This window comes from Ictalurus furcatus, chromosome 13 (genome assembly GCF_023375685.1).
Source record: "Ictalurus furcatus strain D&B chromosome 13, Billie_1.0, whole genome shotgun sequence".
NCBI lineage: Eukaryota > Metazoa > Chordata > Actinopteri > Siluriformes > Ictaluridae > Ictalurus > Ictalurus furcatus.
The window spans coordinates 25,991,339-26,011,338 of record NC_071267.1 but is presented as its reverse complement, the minus strand read 5'-3'; the positions used below and the strand labels follow the sequence as shown (position 1 = coordinate 26,011,338).

The 20,000-nt window shown below is 41.7% G+C and overlaps 1 protein-coding gene across 2 annotated transcripts in view; it reads left to right on the top strand.

The window, feature by feature from the left end:
* thrab (thyroid hormone receptor alpha b) overlaps nt 1-20,000 on the top strand; it is a 159,043-nt gene that overhangs the window by 128,317 nt on the left and 10,726 nt on the right. For both annotated transcript variants that reach the window (XM_053639960.1, XM_053639959.1), the window contains 4 exons: nt 1,182-1,243; nt 7,721-7,821; nt 11,459-11,606; nt 16,560-16,765. In XM_053639960.1, coding sequence (XP_053495935.1) covers nt 1,182-1,243; nt 7,721-7,821; nt 11,459-11,606; nt 16,560-16,765 — 517 coding nt within the window. The remainder of the gene's footprint in view (nt 1-1,181; nt 1,244-7,720; nt 7,822-11,458; nt 11,607-16,559; nt 16,766-20,000) is intronic.

Sequence of the window (20,000 nt, the reverse complement as noted above, 5' to 3'; positions counted from 1 at the left end):
AGCGAGCTGTCATATTTCTCCGCACGTTCGCCTCACGCCTCCAGACTCGGGGGTTCGATTCCCGCCGCTGCCCTGTGCGTTTCGGAGTTTCCATGTTCTCCCCGTGCTTCGGGGGTTTTCTCCGGGTCCTCCGGTTTCCTCCTCCGGTCCAAAAACGTGCACTGTAGGCTGACTGGCGCGTCCAACCTGTCCGTAGTGTATGAACGTGTGTGTGAATGTGCCCTGCGACCGATTGGCATAACCCGTCCACCTTGCACCCCGTGCTCCCTGGGCTAGCCCCAGGGGATATCGCTACAGGATATTCGGTAGACAAAATGGAACCTGAAGAGAAAGCGGAAAAAAAAACAAAAACAAAAACAAAAGCAGACTCTGATGACGGAACAGTCGTTTATAGCTGCTTTAGCGTAAGCGAGAACAGGAAATAACCTGTTGTATGTTCCGCAACATGAAATGTAAATAAAAACGGATAAAGAGTCATACTGGAATAGTATGACGTCACGCTTTAATCCATAAAAAATCGTGATCGCCGGCGAAATTGTTGCACTATAATGATGAATGAAGCACTTCAGCGTATGCAGCTGTAGGAAACTCATCCACTGCAGGTTGGTAACAGTAACATCGCTATTAGAGATCGACCTGAGTGTGAGTATGGGAACGGGCGGGAAACACCCAACCCCGGAGGTGTGAGGCGAGCGTGCTAACCGCTAATCCACCGTGCTACCTCGTTAGTTGTTACTTATTTCATATTTTTGAAATTTGATTGAAATAATATAGGATATTATAGACAACATCCATATTCATATAACATTATTTCCGTGCCTTACTTATCTTTACCAGAGCCACATCACTGTATGTGTGTGTGTGTGTGTGTGTGTGTGTGTTAGCATGCAGAAGAACATTCCAGCCGTGAGTGTGTGTCTTTGGGGGTTGTGTAATCTGCTCTCAGCCTCATGAGACACAGTGCAGTGAAAAAACCTGCTGTTGGCTTTGAGTCTGCGAACCTCTTTATTTCCTGAAGTGGCAGCGTTGTCATGTTACTGGAGCTCTTACAGCCGAGGGACGACGAATTAAGTGTTCAGGGCCGCTGCAGCGAGAATAACAAGTCTTTCGTGCTGTTCTACTTGTGTTCTAGTCTGTCTCACTGTCTCTCTCTCTCTCTCTCTCTCTCTCTCCATGTGCAGGTGGCTCAATGGCCCAAAAAGGAAGAGAAAGAATAGTCAGTGTTCGTTGAAGAGCATGTCAGGTAAGAAAGACACGCCCACTTTCATCACTGCATTCACTCTGTTGGCTCTGAGAAAAGATGAAACGCGTTCACAGAATCAGACGCAGACGCGCAGACGCGCAGACGCAGAGAGCGAGTCCGATGTAACCGTGATGAAGAGAAACGTCGTGAATCAGTAGAGATGAATAGATCAAGAATAAAAACGGACGCGTTCCTGTTCTCGTCAACTCCAGGTGGTGAAGACGTGAGGTTTGGCTCGGGGTAAAACGTAAAGATAAACGCCTTGATGACTCAATGCTGCTGCAACATGCGTTCAAGAGGCGTCTGAAGTTACTGTCCTGCCCAGACGCTGGTGTATGGAGTGTAGGGAGGCAGGGAAATGCAGCGGGCGCTCGACACGATGAGACAGCTGTAGCATAACTGTGTGAAAGGGTCCGTGTTTATTCTGCGTCCTGGATGTAGCGCTAGATCCGGCTTCAAGCGTTGGCCGATAAAAATAGTCTGTATGTACTATATATATGTGTGTGTGTGTGTGTGTGTGTGTGTGTTTGTGTGTGTGTGTGTGTGTATCATACAAATCTGGCAAAAAAATTGCCCAAAATGACAAGATTAACATTACGGACTCCGAAAATCTATCTGTCTTTTTTTTTTTTTTTTTCAATTTGAGGAAAAAAAAATTCTACTTTGTAAAAAAAAAAAAAAAAAATTAATTAATTAATTTAAAAAAATCTTAATATTGTACTGTCTTTTTTTTCTGAAAAATATTTTGTCCTTGAACAGTACATGAGAATATTTTTTTCAATATATAAAATAATGAAAAAAATATATATTTTTCTAAAATATACTGTTTCTGTAATAAAAGAAAAAGATACAAGATTTCAATATTTATTCTAAAGATTTTAAATATTTATTCTGTTTTTATAAAGAAAATTCTTTATGCTATTGTTTTTTTTTTCTACAAAAAAAAATTTCTAAAGATTTATATTCTATTTTTTAATTCATCTAAAGGTTCTGTCCTGTTTGCTTATTTTTTTCCTTAAAATACTTTAAAGTTTCTGTTTTATTTTTTTAACATTTCCTAAATCCTAGATATATTTTTTTTTACAAATAAGCTGTTTAAAGATTCTACTTTTTTTCTATACAAGGTGATTTTTTTTTTCCCCAACACATTCATCATTCTATTTTGCTCTAAATTCATTTTTCTCTAAAAAAAAAAAAAATAATAATAATAATTCTACAAAAGTTTCTAAAAACTTTGGGCATTCTAACGTTTGGTTTTTTTTTGTGTTTTTTTTTTCCGAAAAGAGAAAAATCTATATTCTATTTGATTCTATTTTTTAAAAAAGTTTGCATTCTATTTTAATTCTATTTTTCTGGTTTCCACTAAAAATTCCACAATTTTTACTTCTACTTTGTTTTTTTTTTTGTTTTTTTTAAAGGTTTCTTTATTCTATTTTTAATTACATTCTTTAAAAAAAATAAATAAAATTCTATATGCTATTTTAATGATATTTTTTTTGGAAATGTTTTTGCATTCATTTTTAATTCTATTTTCCCCCTAACATATTCTACATTTTATTGAAAAAGATTTGACCCTATTAGTATAGCAACGTTCTATTTTAAAAAGATTCTCTTTAAATTCTGCATTCTGCTTGTTTTATTTTTCTTTATTTTTCTAAGAAAACAGTTCTATTTTTAAAATGATACATTCTGTTTTTTGTGGGATCCCCCCCCCCCCCCCAGAACTGATTCAGTTGCAAAACGTTCTAAAGATTCTAGACTCGGATTTGAATAGTTGTGTTTAATATTTATTATGTGCCACCATTTGGCCTGGTTTATTAAGAGGTGCCAATAATTCTGAGACTGACATTACCGTACATCTAAACAGTGGGAATAAAGATCAAACCTTCAGAATGCTAGGACACCGTATATGACAGAGCAGTGCGCGTGTGTACACGGGACTGTGTAAAGTCACGCCGGTGTGACACGTGTGAGACGAGAACACGTAATAAACATCACGTTTCCTCTTCACAAATCCTCCTGCTGCTGCTGCTGCTGCTGTCAGCTCCACACCAACAGCCACCGCTCCGGCAGCCTGAGGCAGGAAGATGACGCTACAGAAAAGATCAGAGACAGGCCAGGGGAGAGATACGGATAAATCCAGGACAGAAATCCAGAATCCGCGTTTCGTCCTGGACTTGCGAGAGGAGAGAGTGAGCCAGTGTGTAGGGAAAGAACAAAATAATGAAGAAAAGAAAAGGAACAAAATGGAGGACGTGAGGTGACACCGACTGTAAAAACTCATACTGCATACACACCAGTGCAAAAAACCTGTCTGTGTGTCTGTCTGTGTGTGTGTGTGTGTGTCTGTGTGTGTGTGTGTCTGTGTGTGTGTGTCTGTGTGTGTGTGTGTGTGTGTGTGTGTGTCTGTGTGTGTGTCTGTGTGTGTGTGTGTGTGTGTGTGTGTGTGTCTGTGTGTGTGTCTGTGTGTGTGTGTCTGTGTGTGTGTGTCTGTGTGTGTGTGTCTGTGTGTGTGTCTGTGTGTGTGTGCGTGTGTGTGTGTGTGTGCGTGTGTGTGTGCGTGTGTGTGTGTGTGTGTGTGTGTGTGTGTCTGTGTGTGTGTGTGTCTGTGTGTGTGTGTGTCTGTGTGTGTGTCTGTGTGTGTGTGCGTGTGTGTGCGTGTGTGTGTGTGTGTCTGTGTGTGTGTGTGTGTCTGTGTGTGTGTGTGTGTCTGTGTGTCTGTGTGTGTGTGTGTGTCTGTTTGTGTGTGTGTGTGTCTGTTTGTGTGTCTGTGTGTGTGTGTGTGTCTGTGTGTCTGTGTGTGTGTGTGTGTGTGTGTGTGTGTGTGTGTCTGTGTGTGTCTGTGTGTGTGTGTGTGTGTGTGTGTGTGTGTGTGTGTGTCTGTGTGTGTGTGTGTGTGTGTGTGTGTGTGTGTGTGTCTGTGTACCATTTCGAATTCACTCATTAACTCCAGTTACTGCTCCATTGATTTTTTTAGACTGTAAACCAGCTCTGTGTAGCGTCTTCTTCTCCGTGTTGTTGTGTCTGAGTGGAGGCTAAAAGGCTTTAATGTTGTTTGTGTAACCTCACTCTCTCTCTCTCTCTCTCACACACACACACACACACACACACACACACACACACACAGATTCAGAATACAGACCTGCTTAGAGTTTCTGACCCTCCACTGATTTGTCCGTCGGTGCTGGAGCATACTCTGCTTTATATTTCATTAGCAGCAGTCGATAGGCCGTTTCCTGCATCTGCATTGGATTCTACAAAGAACACAGAACGATTTGTCCAGTCCTCATTCGGGATGCCGAAGCCGCCATTTTGTTGTCGCTGTGCGCGTCTAACGGGAAGCGTTTATTTACAGCGTGTTTTAATCAAGCAGCGAAGTGTACCACAGTGACCTTGCTAGCTGGCTTTTGTATTTGACTCAACCCAAAATAGTTCTCTGGTTCGTGTCCCATGTTGCGCTTCAAACGTGAACCTGTGTTCGTGAAAGCGCTTTGTTTGGCTGATTTAAAAACGAAAAGCAGCTACGCGAGGAATAATTAAACGCTGCGCGTCGCGCTGTTATAGGAACGCGACGTTACTTTATTATTTTCGTATATTAACAGCATGTCCTGAAGTGTTTTATTCCTCAGTTATTTCCTGTCATAATTAGTCGTCTCTATTAGTGAGACAAAAACAAAAACCACACACAGCTGCAAAGTCCTGAAGATGTCGCTAGGCCCGTCACGATCGCTACTCGTGTTGGACGATATATCGTCCCGGAAATAATCGCGATACGCGATATTGTTGTGATTTGAAGACCATTTTATCCCACGGATCTAATGATCATGATAATAGAACGGCGTAATCATGCGAGTGCACCCTTTCAGAGAGCGACAAACTTTTCATTCTTAATAATATAATAATATTCACAGACACACTGGAACCGGAACGTCAGAAACCCGTCTGTGTCGTCTGATGAAAATATCCTTTAACGTTAAGTCGGTGTTTCGTCGGGTCACGTTGATTCACCCGAGTGGAATCGACTCGGACTAAAACGGCGTGGAATGTTCGTCGACGGCATTTCACCCGCCGAGAAAACGCAAAAATTAACCCGAATGTTCACACGTTTTACACGTTAACTTAAACACGCATCGACATAAACGTGTGAAAACCTGATCTCCTGAAATAAAAGCATTATAAATAATACAACAGAGTGAATTCTTTACGCTTTAGTTCTTCACTGTGCGCGTCGTTATGGTAACAGCGTATTCACGACGTGACTTGACGCTCTACCTAGCGCCTCACTTCAGTTAAGTTCACTTCAGGTCAGTTTGCGCAGACGCGAGGTGTAATACTGTGTTTATGTTGTGTGTGAACGTCTGATTAATCTCGTATGTGTATCGGAGGAGTTTGGGTGAGTTCATGAATTCACCCGCTAGTAAAGCGCTTCAGTTTACGGCTGCTCGTTCACCGTTCGGCTTCAGCTCACGCAGATTAAGCGGCTCGATCCCCGACATGACCGACTCCGACTGGATCATCTGGAACACGACAGCTATTCTTTCTAGAATTTTCTAATTCAATACACATCATTAGTGCGCTGTTAATATCTTGCGGGTCATTTTTTTCAACACTGTGTTTTAATTCAGATTAAAACTAGCTAGCGTTCGCTGCACGTCTTAACTTCCATATGCACGGTTTTCTGCGTTTTTATCTTAAATTCGTCGAATATTTGAAGTGGGCCAGCAAAAATGATCGACGTCACGTCCATATAGCGTACACTGAGTCGATAACGTCATCATCGCGACAGGCCTAGATGTCGGAAAATTTTACGCTACAGCTCACCTCGGACACTGAAGACTCCTTTCTTTAAAAAAAAACCCAACATTTATGGAAAGAGGTGAAGGAAACTTTCTGACGCAGGAAACTCTCCGTGGTTTCTCGGGAACGTGACAAGCTGCGTGTTTTTCTCTTGTATCATTTCAAAGACAGAGAAAACTGAGTGTTTGCTGAGCGAAGGGATTTTATTAATAGCTCCTATAACGTAAATGAAAACAGGGACTAGCTTTTCTTACATTATTATTAAACGTAAATAGAAATCGCTACATTGTAAATAGCTACATTGTAAATAGCTACATTGTAAATAGCCACAATGTAAATAGCCACATTGTAAATAGCCACAATGTAAATAGCCACAATGTAAATAGCCACATTGTAAATAGCCACAATGTAAATAGCCACAATGTAAATAGCCGCATTGTAAATAGCCGCAATGTAAATAGCCACATTGTAAATAGCCACAATGTAAATAGCTACATTGTAAATAGCTACATTGTAACTAGCTACATTGTAAATAGCTACAATGTAAATAGCTACATTGTAAATAGCCGCAATGTAAATAGCCACAATGTAAATAGCTACATTGTAAATAGCTACAATGTAAATAGCTACAATGTAAATAGCTGCATTGTAAATAGCCGCAATGTAAATAGCCGCAATGTAAATAGCCACATTGTAAATAGCTACAATGTAAATAGCTACATTGTAAATAGCCGCAATGTAAATAGCCACAATGTAAATAGCTACATTGTAAATAGCTACAATGTAAATAGCTACATTGTAAATAGCTACATTGTAAATAGCTGCAATGTAAATAGCTACAATGTAAATAGCTGCATTGTAAATAGCCGCAATGTAAATAGCCGCAATGTAAATAGCCACATTGTAAATAGCCACAATGTAACTAGCTACATTGTAAATAGCTACAATGTAAATAGCTACATTGTAAATAGCCGCAATGTAAATAGCCACAATGTAAATAGCCACATTGTAAATAGCTACAATGTAAATAGCTACATTGTAAATAGCTACAATGTAAATAGCTACATTGTAAATAGCTACAATGTAAATAGCTACAATGTAAATAGCTACATTGTAAATAGCTACATTGTAAATAGCTACAATGTAAATAGCTACATTGTAAATAGCTACAATGTAAATAGCTACAATGTAAATAGCTACAAAGTATAATGTCATTGATTAATAAAAATACGAATCGTTAGCAAATTGCTGTGGTGTGAAAGGATTCGGACATTCTTTAGGACGAGTAGAAATCTTTTTCTTGTACGTTGATGATAATCTCACGTTATTTTCTTTTGTAAAACGTTTTGCTGGCAAATCTTTCCTTCAGCAATTGTGTTGCATCAATTTAAAGGCCGGACGTCTCTCTTCGCTCACGGGCTCAGACGGAAAGCTCAGGTTTTCACGTGAACGTCACGCTCTGTGTCCTGTAGTAAACCGATACAGGGGCTTATGATGTCATTGTTTTACTTTAACGCTTGGAACGTTTCCGACACGGCGAAATGTTTACGCATTACCGCCGGCCTGAAATACGCTTCAGTGTTCAGCTGTTGGAAGCAGTACAGATGTTTGTACAAACTAGTTAAGACTAGTTTTCAGTTCTCTGTGTGTGTGTGTGTGTGTGTGTTTTCTGTGTTTTAGGGTACATCCCGAGTTATCTAGAGAAGGATGAGCCGTGTGTGGTGTGTGGAGACAAAGCCACTGGCTACCACTACCGCTGCATAACCTGCGAGGGCTGCAAGGTGTGTAAATACACAAACACTAACACGTGTACATACTGTGTATTAGGACTGGACGATACGATGGTATTGTGGTGACATGGAAAAATACTGTACCGGAACTTTAACATTTCCCAGAGCGAATAGGAAAACCCTTCGAGGGAATTGGGGAATGATGTATATAAGATAGAGGTAGGGAGAGACAAGGGGATATTCAAATAATATTAATGTTCTGATTTCATTTTAATCATTGTGATTTATATTAATATGATTCATATTATCACACTTTTCTGATATGTCATGGACATCTCATCGCATGTCATATCTTTCTATGGTTTGCCTTTTGTAATGTCTACAAACTGATTTGTTGTAAATATTAAATATATTGTTGTGTGTGTGTGTATATATATATATATATACACATATACACACATTCACATTCACACTCACACAATCCCTCGCTCACACACACACACTCGCCACACACACTCTCTCACACACACATTTTCATGCTCACGCTCACACACACACACTGTCAGGACACTTCGGCACATGGACCAGGAATCGAACCGCCAACCCTATGATCAGTAGAGAACCCGCTCTACTACGCGCTACCCACTCTTGAGCCACATCCGCCCTAATCCCCAATGAATCGTTATTGATTTTGCCACGGAGGACTACGTGACAGAAGTTTATCTGAAAGAGCCGGCCTTGCAGTTGTCAGTGAAAGATAAAGCTGTTGTCCGTGTCGTATTTTACAGCCCTGTATTCGGCCCAAGGTCAGTGGATCGAAAACCACTTCAGAAATACAAACAGAGAACCGAGAACAACAACAACAACAAAAAAAACCACCCCGAGACGGATGACCTCTAGAGTTCCTTTTCTCGTCGTTTCGCTCCAAGGTTAAACAGTGCAAGTGTGGGAATACGTGTCGTTTCTACCCTGTGTTTTAAAAGCGTCTTTCGTTATATCTCTAAACCATCCGTTATTAAATCCCCCAAAGCGCTCAAATCTACAAGTCCAGCAGATGTCGTGGAAACCGTATGAAACGAAGCATCGTTCCTAAACCGTCATGATCTCACACGCGGAGGGTCTGAGTAGACTTCCCTTTATACTTTTCCACTGTCATATACAGCCTCGTTAAGCACGGTCTCCGTGGTGGTTAGCGTACGTTTATGGGGTGCTTTAAGTGTAGTCGTGGCAACCACCGAGCCTTAAACTCGGTTCCCAGGTGAAAATAAAAGAGCTGTCAAATATACGACCTACAGCGTTTATAGAACGTGAGGGTGAGGATAAATGAATAACTGCTGGAGCTGCCTCCTCCATTGTAAATAAGTCATTAGGCAGCACATTGGGCTCAGTAGTTCTTTCACCCGGGCTTGTACACGGTATGATGAATTATAAAGCGCCCGACTACAGCGTGTTGTTTTTCCAACCTGTTCTTTTAGCTTCGAAGTCGTCACGCTGCAGAAAGACGGCGCAGCTCTGCATTTTAATAATACTTTCCATTCCATTTTACCAGATAAACATGCGATGCTGCGGTCTTTAAAGGACCAGCTCCAGAACCGGTCCACATCCTCACCGAGGACCGATTCTGGGCTTGTTTAGCGGCGAGGCTAATAATTGCGTGTCTGCTTTCAGACGGAAGAATTCCTTCCTAAACCTAGACCGGTTACGCGATTCCGTACGTCGAGCAGAACGCTCGTTCGGGGGCCCTGTTTACGCCGGTGCGTTTTCGTTTTAAAACGCATAACTGTTGCTACGGTTACGCCTGTCGTCTAGGCTACTCCGGTGTTTTCGACCGTCGAATGCGGAGACTTTCGGAAACGCAGAAGACCCCGTTTTAGTTTGAAAACTCCAGGCTCACGTTTCAGTGTAAACAGACCAAAACGCAGACCTTTGGAAAACGAAGGCGTGGCCTCGCCCACATTCGCCTTGGTGATGGGGCGATATCTTATAGTTTGTGAAATACCGGTAGAAATTCTCCCCACAGTAAGAATTAGTCTTCCCACGATAATAACGAAGCCTAGTCGATAACGTATTTCTGTGTGCGAGTGAAAACAGGTATGGTGGCGTCCTCTACCCTCTGGAACTGGTTTGGTGGTTACAGAAAAGGAGTTTTATTGTTAGATGAATGTTTGTGTTTCTGAGGCTCTCAAGATCACAGCTATCACAGGGGTGCATGGCGCTATAATTATACCATCACTGATATCGTTATCGCAAGAAATACCAGAAAATATCGTGATATAGATTTAAGTCCATATCACTCATCCCACATTCGCCCCTCTGCACTTCCTTCTTTCCTTCCTTCCTTCCTTCCTTCCTTTTTGTCTCTGCACTTCCTTCCTTCCTTCCTTCCTTCCTTTTTGTCTCTGCACTTCCTTCCTTCCTTCCTTCCTTCCTTCCTTTTTGTCTCTGCACTTCCTTCCTTCCTTCCTTTTTGTCTCTGCACTTCATTCTTTCGTTCCTTCCTTCCTTTTTGTCTCTGCACTTCCTTCTTTCCTTCCTTTTTGTCTCTGCACTTCCTTCCTTCCTTCCTTCCTTTTTGTCTCTGCACTTCCTTCTTTCCTTCCTTTTTGTCTCTGCACTTCCTTCCTTCCTTCCTTCCTTTTTGTCTCTGCACTTCATTCTTTCGTCCTTCCTTCCTTTTTGTCTCTGCACTTCCTTCTTTCCTTCCTTTTTGTCTCTGCATTTCCTTCTTTCCTTCCTTTTTGTCTCTGCACGTAATTCTTTCGTTCCTTCCTTCCTTTTTGTCTCTGCACTTCCTTCTTTCCTTCCTTCCTTCCTTCCTTCCTTCTTGTCTCTGCACTTCCTTCTTTCCTTCCTTCCTTCCTTTTTGTCTCCGCACTTCCTTCTTTCCTTCCTTCCTTCCTTTCTTTTTGTCTCCGCACTTCCTTCTTTCCTTCCTTCCTTCCTTTCTTTTTGTCTCCGCACTTCCTTCTTTCCTTCCTTCCTTCCTTCCTTTTTTGTCTCCGCACTTCCTTCTTTCCTTCCTTCCTCCCTTCCTTCCATTTTGTCTCCGCACTTCCTTCTTTCCTTCCTTCCTTCCTCCCTTCCTTCCATTTTGTCTCCGCACTTCCTTCTTTCCTTCCTTCCTTCCTTCCTTCCTTCCATTTTGTCTCTGCATTTCCTTCCTTCCTTCGGCTTATGAAAGATGCATTTCTGTATCCTTTTTCCGTGTAATACACATAACCACATACTTTTCCTCATGTTTAGGTTACTTGGTTATATTCGATCTTTCTTTGGTCCTAAATTCTGATTGAAATGCCTTTGAAAATGTCTTAAAAAGTTTTAAATTTAACTCGAGGATTCCTCTAGACACCCTGCTGTCATACCTACTCTATCTGCCGTCTGATATTTGTCCTAGATTTAACACCAGACTAACACACACACACACACACACTCTTGTCTCCTTGCTGTCATCTGATTGGCTGTGACATCTTGATTTTCTTGCTCTCTTATTTAATCTCCACGTGTTTTTGTGTGAGTGCTTTTTGTTAAGTCAACGTTAGCGTCGGTGTCTCAGGTTGAATGCCATCGTCATGACAACACATTTTTTGCTACGGGATAGAAAAGAAATGAGTAGGTGACAAACTTTGTAATGGACTTTCTCTCTCTCTCTCTCTCTCTCTCTCTCTCTCTCTCTCTCTCTCTCTCTCAGGGTTTTTTCCGGCGCACCATCCAGAAGAACCTGCACCCGTCGTATTCCTGCAAGTACGATGGCTGCTGCATCATCGACAAGATCACACGCAACCAGTGCCAGCTGTGCCGCTTCAAGAAGTGCATCGCAGTGGGCATGGCCATGGACCGTGAGTCACGACACACTCTTATACACACTCCTACTGTACTGGGTGTCCGAGAAGTCATCAACCAATGAGAACGTGTTGAGCAAATACAGTACGTCGCTCTGAATATGTTGAGCAAAAGAACAGGGTAGACTCTTGAGTCTACCTTAAGACTCTAACATTTAATCTTTTGTTGTAAAAGTCAATTTTGGAAATCTAAAATGTAGAACGCAGAAGTCATCAAAAAAAAAATACAACAACTTCTAAGGCAGTGTTTGTTTAAAAAAAAAAAACAAACAAAAAAAAAGCCATTAGGATGCCGATGAGTTTTACACTGTTCTGCAGGTGTGTTTTCATTTAACAGAGCTGAAGCGAAGTCTGTTAAATAGATAAAGCAGTCAGACGCTGAGATTAAATTCAGCTGGGATATAAAAAAAAAAAAAAAAAAAAAAATTCCAAAAAAGCCCAGAAAAACAGATGTGGAGGATTGCGTTGCTGCATGTGGCGAGAAGCAGGACACAAGCTAGAAACGAGGAAAACAAGCAAGGGCCTACATCAGGAGAATTGAAATAGCACTAGGAAACCGAAGTCAAGGCTTGGACTTTACTGGAAAAAAAAAAACACACAGTAAGACTTTGCGAAGTGGAACACTGAGACATAAAACAGGTGAACACGGTCAGGGAGCGAACAATCGGTGACATGTCCGGGTGGAGAAGAGAAACACAAACGCACAGAGAACTTCAAACTTATTTTATGACAAGCTCGTTTTTTAACCAACGAAACAGAAAACTTTGCTTGTAATGGGAACATCCGGAATGATCACATATAGGTAGTGACCCACCATGTTTACCTGATATCACGTGATTTTTTATTTTTTTTGTGAGAATTTGGTGTATAACACTATTATTGTTGTTGTTGTTGTTGTTGTTAATTCATTCATTAATTGTATGTATATAGCTACTACGTTTAATGTACACACCAATCAGCCATAACATTAAAACCACTGACAGGTGCAGTGAATAACATTGATTATCTCATTACAATGCCACCTGTTAAGGGGTGGGATATATATATATATATATATATATATATATATATATATATATATATATATAAGGCAGCAAGTGAGCAGTCAGTTCTCAAAGTTGATGTGTTGGAAACAGGAAAAATGGGCAAGCGTACCTCTGGAAAAGATGGCACCATGATGCACTATGGGAAGCCGGCGGAGGCAGTGTGATGCTCTGGGCAATGTTCTGCTGGGAAACTTTGGGTCCGGGTACTCATGTGGATGTTACTTTGACACGTAACACCTACAATCATTGTTGGAGACCAAGTCCACGCCTTCATGACAACAGTATTCGCTAATGGCAGCGGCCTCTTTCAGCAGGATATCGCTCCCTGCCACACTCCAAAAATGTTCAGGAACGGTTTGAGGTGTTGACCCGGCCTCCAGATTCCCCAGATCTCGATCCGATCGAGCGTCTGTGGGATGTTCTGGACAAACAAGTCTGATCCACGTAGGAGGCCACACCTCGCAACTTACAGGACTTAAAGGATCTGCTGGTGCCAGATACCACAGCACACCTTCAGAGGTCTTGTGGAGTCCATGCCTCGACGGGTCACAGATGTTTTGCTGGCACAAGGCAGGTGGTTTTAATATTAGGCAGGTGGTTTGAATGTTATGGCTGATGAGTGTAATTGTAAGTCGAACCCCTTTAAAATGCGAATGGTTCTATCTTGTTGTACTCAGCTCAGTTTAAAAGTATAGAATAAATTTGGAAAGCAGTATCAGCGCTGATTTTTGGTATAATATAACCGTCATCATCATCCATCCACGGTTCCACATAATATTCACCGACAAATCATCTTAAAGCATCAAGATCTCGAGTTCTGTCTCTTATCCTCAAGCGGTTTTACACACCGTAACCGATTTTTTACATCTCCAGCTGCTGTGTTTCCTCCCTCGAAAGAGAATTAGTAACTGAGCAGCAGCTGAGGGAATTGTACAATTTGTCCTGAAGATTTATGAAGGAAGTTGTTCCTTTTTTGGGGGAATCTTTCTGCTCTTAAAGAAACTGCAGAGTCTCTTCCCGGTGGATCTCCTGCCTGCTTTTGGCGCTGAACTGTAGTCACTGACTCTGTTCTCGATCAGGATCTGGATCTGCGCTGGATCTCTGAACGCCTGCCAACGTTCAAGTCTACAGCTGGATCTGTTCACTGATGTCTACAGCACTTAGAAGCTCATCTTTTAAATGCTCCTTTTCTATTCATAATAGTCCTATTATGGAACCACATTTTTCCAGCACATCAAGCTGGTAGTAATTTCTTTTTCACCTTATACGTGATATGTGGGGCAGTGGTGGCTTAGCGGTTAAGGCTCTGGGTTACTGATCGGAAGGTCGGGGGTTCAAGCCCCAGCACTGCCAAACTGCCACGGTTGGGCCCTTGAGCAAGGCCCTTAACCCTCTCTGCTCCAGGGGGCGCTGTATCATTGCCGACCCTGCGCTCTGACCTCAACAGTTTCCTCGCTCCTCCGTCCTCCTCCGTGCCCCGGAAATCGATCGAAGTCAACCATCTTCGAGGACGTTGATTCGTCGCACCCGCGACGATGCGAGGAGCGGGGAGTGAGGAAGCTTCCAGAAGAGCTAGGAACGAGGATGCACAGGTGTATCCGATGCGTCAAGCGTCTCTTGTCGAAAAACCTGACGCACGTATAAATTCCCGTCCTCCTTCACATCTCCTTTCTGTGATCCTCCTCCTTTCTGTGATCCTCCTCACGTCCTCCTTCACATCTCCAAAATTCCATCGAAGATTCCCTTCGGTGGAATTTTGTGTGAAATATAATTAAATGATAATATGCTTACAGCGAGTATTGTGATTAATTGATCCGTGCATGTTTGGATATGCGAAGCCGCACAAAAGATTCACTGATAAACGATGTGCTGTTTATTAATTCATCGTTGAATAACCCCAGACATTTCACATACTATCAGTGCATTTTGCTTTATGTTATTTTGAATGCTGTTATTAACCAAACTCCGACAATATAAGGGCAGATCCCTGAAGCACACCGAGGTCATCCAGCTGAGGCACGGTCTTCGTTAATTGCCGTCGCTCTGAAGTGACACTCGACAGAGCAAGAATCTCCCATTTGACTTGCTGCGGTTCGTCTCTCCTCGCATCTCATCCTTGGCATCCTTCTCTCACATCCTAAGGGGGTGGAGCTAAGACACAAGGAAAGGAAGCGAGGCTGCACAAATAAGAAATGAGAAGCACCCGATACCCACTTGTACTGGCGATATCCATTCCTTAAATACCTTTTTTTGATTGTATTAAAGATGTGAAGCCACTCCGGCTGGGACAGGCACGCCTTTAAGATTTATTCGTTGGAACGTCAGAGGAAGTCCTGTCAAGAGATCTAAGGTTTTTAAGGTTGAACTTTGTTTTCCTTTGTTGTGGTTTTTGTTTTTCGTTTTTCTTTTTTTTCTTTTTTCTTCTTCTTCTTCTTAATGAAATATTTGGGAAAGGGAAGGGAGGAGAGAAGAGAAAAGGTAAATGAATCACATGTAAATGAATCACATGAATATGAATCACATGAAAATGAATCACATGAATATGAATCGCATGTAAATGAATCACATGTAAATGAATCACATGTAAATGAATCATATGAAAATGAATAAATAAATAAATTCTAAAGATGTGAAAAAAAAGCTTACTAAAGCTAAAAGGGAATCAGTCTGATGTAGTCATTTTTTTTGGTCCTTCTGGGAGCATTCGAATGACTGGTGCCAAACTGAGGCCTTCTATCTCTACCCTATCCAACTTCTAGACAAGAAAAAGAGACAGTATTTCACCAGTCATGACGTCTCTACATTGGCTTCCGTTCAAATATACAATTGATTTAAAAATGTGACTCTTTGTTTTTAACCGTTTAATATCCTCACTAAGAAAAAAAGCAATTGAAAATTGTTTTCTTTGCGTTTTTTTTTTTTTTTTTGCCTTGCGACGATAACAACAACAACTATCAATATACGTTTTTTTTAACAGACCCCACAGTTGTTGTGTTTTTTTGTTTTTTTTTTAATATAGGTGACTTATGGCCTTTTTAGTACAGGCCACAAGTCACTTCATAGTAGAAGTATAAATACGTTTAACAAATACCGAAAACATTTCAGATGAAACCGAGAGGCGGCTGTCTGGAGAGACTTTCTAGTTGCTAACTTCCTGCAAGGAGGCGAAGTGAAAAAGCACACAATTTCAAGGCACAGCACCATTTAGTGAATGTTTTTTAACATAACATACCTAAACCGAGTGGTGGAGATGGCTCAATCCTATTGGCTGAGTTAAGTTCAACATATTTTTTCAATCAAATGTGCTCTACCATACGGTTGTGATAAGGCATTACGTGATTTTTTTTTCTTCTCTCGAGTGTCGTACGGTGAAAAAAAATTATATTTTACTCGTAACATCATCCGAACACTTCATGCATATTTAATCAGGCTGAGCTTCGTTTGTATAATGAATGTAAATACTGTACAAAATTAAAAAAAAAAACACACACACACACACACACACACACACATATAAGAAGTAAGAATATCAGTAATCAACTGCCAAAGATTCATCATGATATGTGTTACACCCGGAGTGTCTTGACTTCATTCAATAAATGAAATCAGGTGTTCATCTGTATATACATTCCTAGCAGACTAGCTCACCTGCTAATTAGTCTAATTAAAACAGCGATAATCAGCGCGTTTCTTATTTCCACTCTCAGGCTGCTTTTCTATAGTCAAAGTGGAAAAAAAAATAAAGAAAGAAGGAAAACGAAATGCTCCTCTTCTTGGGTTTAAATATAATGTGCACGGCAAGGTTTTAAATAAAACTTTAAATAAAGTGTTATTTTTATTTCCCTCAGCTCAGCCTTGAACCCGAACACACATGCTGACACTCGTCCCGTCTCTCTCTGTGCAGTGGTTCTGGACGAGGCGAAGCGAGTGGCCAAGAGGCGTCTCATCGAGGAGAACCGGGAGAAGAGGAAGAAGGAGGAGATGGTGAAGACCCTGCAGAACCGGCCCGAGCCGACGGGTACAGAGTGGGAGTTGATCCGCCTCGTGACCGAGGCTCACCGCCACACCAACGCCCAGGGCTCACACTGGAAACAGAAACGCAAGTTCCTGGTAAGGAGACGTTCCTCAAGGAGGTTCTTTAGCATGTTCTCGAAGAACTTGTTGGAAAAAAAAAAAAAAACAACAACCCAGGAGTGTATGTTTCTATAGGCAAGTTACAGAATACCCCCAAACGTATCGTATGTATTAAAAATAACCTACTGAAATCCCTTCAACCCAAAAAAAAACAAACTAGCACGACTAGCAGACTAGCAAGCCGTGTGTGTATTATTTTCATCACCTTTAGCATGCTAGCTAAAACACAGATCAATAAATATACACACCGAGGGCGAACAGATGCCACATATATAGAGATAGACATACACGACTCTCTCTCTCTCTCTCTCTCTCTCTCTCTATCTGTCTTCCCCCTGGTATAACCGAGTATAACTAACAAAATAGACCTCCTGCTAGTCAGTTCCGGACTATCATGCGTTCTCTAGCTCAACTTGACTCCACAACAAGAATAAATCAGCTGATGACTGTATGTAATTAACTACCGTCCAATCAAATTAGAGAATGAATAAATACCTTATATGGATAAAACTCCATCAGTGTTGAATCCTTTTTCCTTTCATACTGTACAAGTATACACTCCCTGAAATCTCTGACGTGCCTTGTTCCTGTACTCACACACACAATATCATCTGATTGGCTCCTGCTCCGGCCTGTCACCACAGACTTAGGCTTCTTTCATGCCTAAAGTTGATGTTTAATGGGATGTTTAATGTTTTTGAGCCGGCATATATCGTACGTATATACATTTGATTTATACACCCCTGACACAGCACTGTGAAATTCCTGTCACTGTTTGGTATCTTACTATCTTACTATCTGACCTGCTTCTCCTCTACAAACCCGACCCGCTCTCTCTGGTCCTCCGGGCTCGGGACTTCTCTCCGTCCCTAGATGTCGTCTCTCAACCACGGGCGTCAGGTCTTTCAGTGTTGTAGCAACTAAAATCAGGAATTCGCTCCCTCTGACTCTTCACAGCGTCACATCCATCTCCGAGATCGCTTAATACGTACCTGTTTTCTCCGCGTTATCCGTCCTAACGTGTTAGAACGCGTTTTCTCACTGACTTCGTCGTGTATTTCTCGCCTGTGTTTGGACGCTCTTCGCTTTGTTACGTCGTGTGTTTGTCCACGATCGCTCATCGTTTACGTATCATCGTATCGTAAAGCGTCCTTGGGCTCTGGAAAGGCGCTATATAAACTCACACATATTTATTATTATTGTTATACAAAAAAAAACAACAAATCGCACACTGTAGCTTGAAACCGCAAAAAAAAAAGTCGCTTTAAAACAGATCTAGCGAGAATAATCGAAAAGCAACAGCTGTATAAAAACGGAAATATCGCCTTTGAATGAACTCGAATGAAATACAAAGGTATCCAGCTGCTGTATTGAATCATGGGACTAACATTACTTCATTTAAAAAACGAAGATATGTATATTTTTGGAAATCTAAACCCGGATGAAACCGTGCTGGAAAAAAAAAAAACTAAACAAAATGAAATTGATTACAAATAAAAAATAATTAAAAATATTATTATAATTTTTTATATATATATATATTAAGGTTGATGTAAAATAACAATAAAGCTTTCATTTTTAATCCTCCTGATATCATGCAGGATAATATCATTTTATCAGTCATGTCAAAGTGTAATTTGTTTCCTCCTCCTTCCTTCCTAATTTTTTTTAATAATTATTGGTTTTTAAAAAAAAAAAAAAAAAAAAAAACCTTGGATAAAAGTCTGATTGTGATATTTTGTGCATCAATGTTGAATCACGACGTGTGTATGAATAAATGATTTCTCATTATTCCTGCCTGCGCTCTGAGTGTGTGTGTGTGTGAGAGAGAGAGAGTGTGTGTTGCTCATTATGCCACTCTGCTCCACTTTTGGCTGACGTGCGCCGACATGAGTGAGGTCCCCGTTGCGTGCCTCGCTCCGTGTCTCCTCAGACGCAGTGAATAAAAGTCAGGAGGGTTTAGAGAGGCAGCTTGAGCGACAGATGTGCAGAGAGAAAACTGGAAAAGCCTGATCTCCGGAGGAGAGAGAGGAGCGCTGTGTGGAGAAGAAACGAGAAGAAAGAAGGGATGGTGGAGTTTAGGATGTGAAATGAGATTCTGTGATATTAGTAGTTTCATTTCTCGGTCACATCGGCAGTTACGTTGCCACGCTGCTGCTCTCACACACACACACACACACACACACACACACACACACACACACACACACACACACACACACAGGCGCGCGCAGAGACATCTCCTGAGGCTTTCCAACCCAATATGAGTGCTCACAGTCCACAGATTAGCACTGAGTTGTGAAGACGAGAGGGAATGTGAGAGTAAGAGGAAGCCATGTTCTCCTTCCTGCTGAGAAATCCTGTAAAACAGCCCATAAAGTACCTCAGACTTCATATAGAACATTTACAGCCTGCATACATCAACACTAAAACAGCCAAGTGCTCACGTCACCGTGACTGACTGATCCCTGCTTTCTCTGTCTGTCTCTCGCTCTCCCTCTCTCTGTCTCTCTCTCTGTCTCTCTCTGTCTCTCTCTCTGTCTCTCTCTCTGTCTCTTTGTCTGTCTATCTCTCTCATTACATCCCTCAGATACACCAGTAGTAAAACAACAGAGTGCTCACATCACTCTGACTGAACGCATTCCGCTTTCTCTGTCTCTCTGTCTGCCTCTCTGTCTCTCTGTCTGTCTCTCTGTCTCTCTGTCTGTCTCACTGTCTCTCTGTCTGTCTCACTGTCTCTCTGTCTGCCTCCCTGTCCCTCTGTCTGTCTCACTGTCTCTCTGTCTGTCTCACTGTCTCTCTGTCTGTCTCACTGTCTCTCTGTCTGTCTCACTGTCTCTCTGTCTGTCTTTCTCAACCTTTACAGTGCACATACAGCATCAACAAAACAGCTGTCTCTCTCTCACTCACTGTCTCTCTCTGTCGCTCTGTCTGCCTCACTGTCTCTCTGTCTGCCTCACTGTGTCTCTCTGTCTCTCTGTCTGCCTCACTGTCTCTCTCTCTGTCTCTCTCTCTGTCTCTTTGTCTGTCTATCTCTCTCATTACATCCCTCAGATACACCAGTAGTAAAACAACAGAGTGCTCACATCACTCTGACTGAACGCATTCCGCTTTCTCTGTCTCTCTGTCTGCCTCTCTGTCTCTCTGTCTGTCTCTCTGTCTCTCTGTCTGTCTCACTGTCTCTCTGTCTGTCTCACTGTCTCTCTGTCTG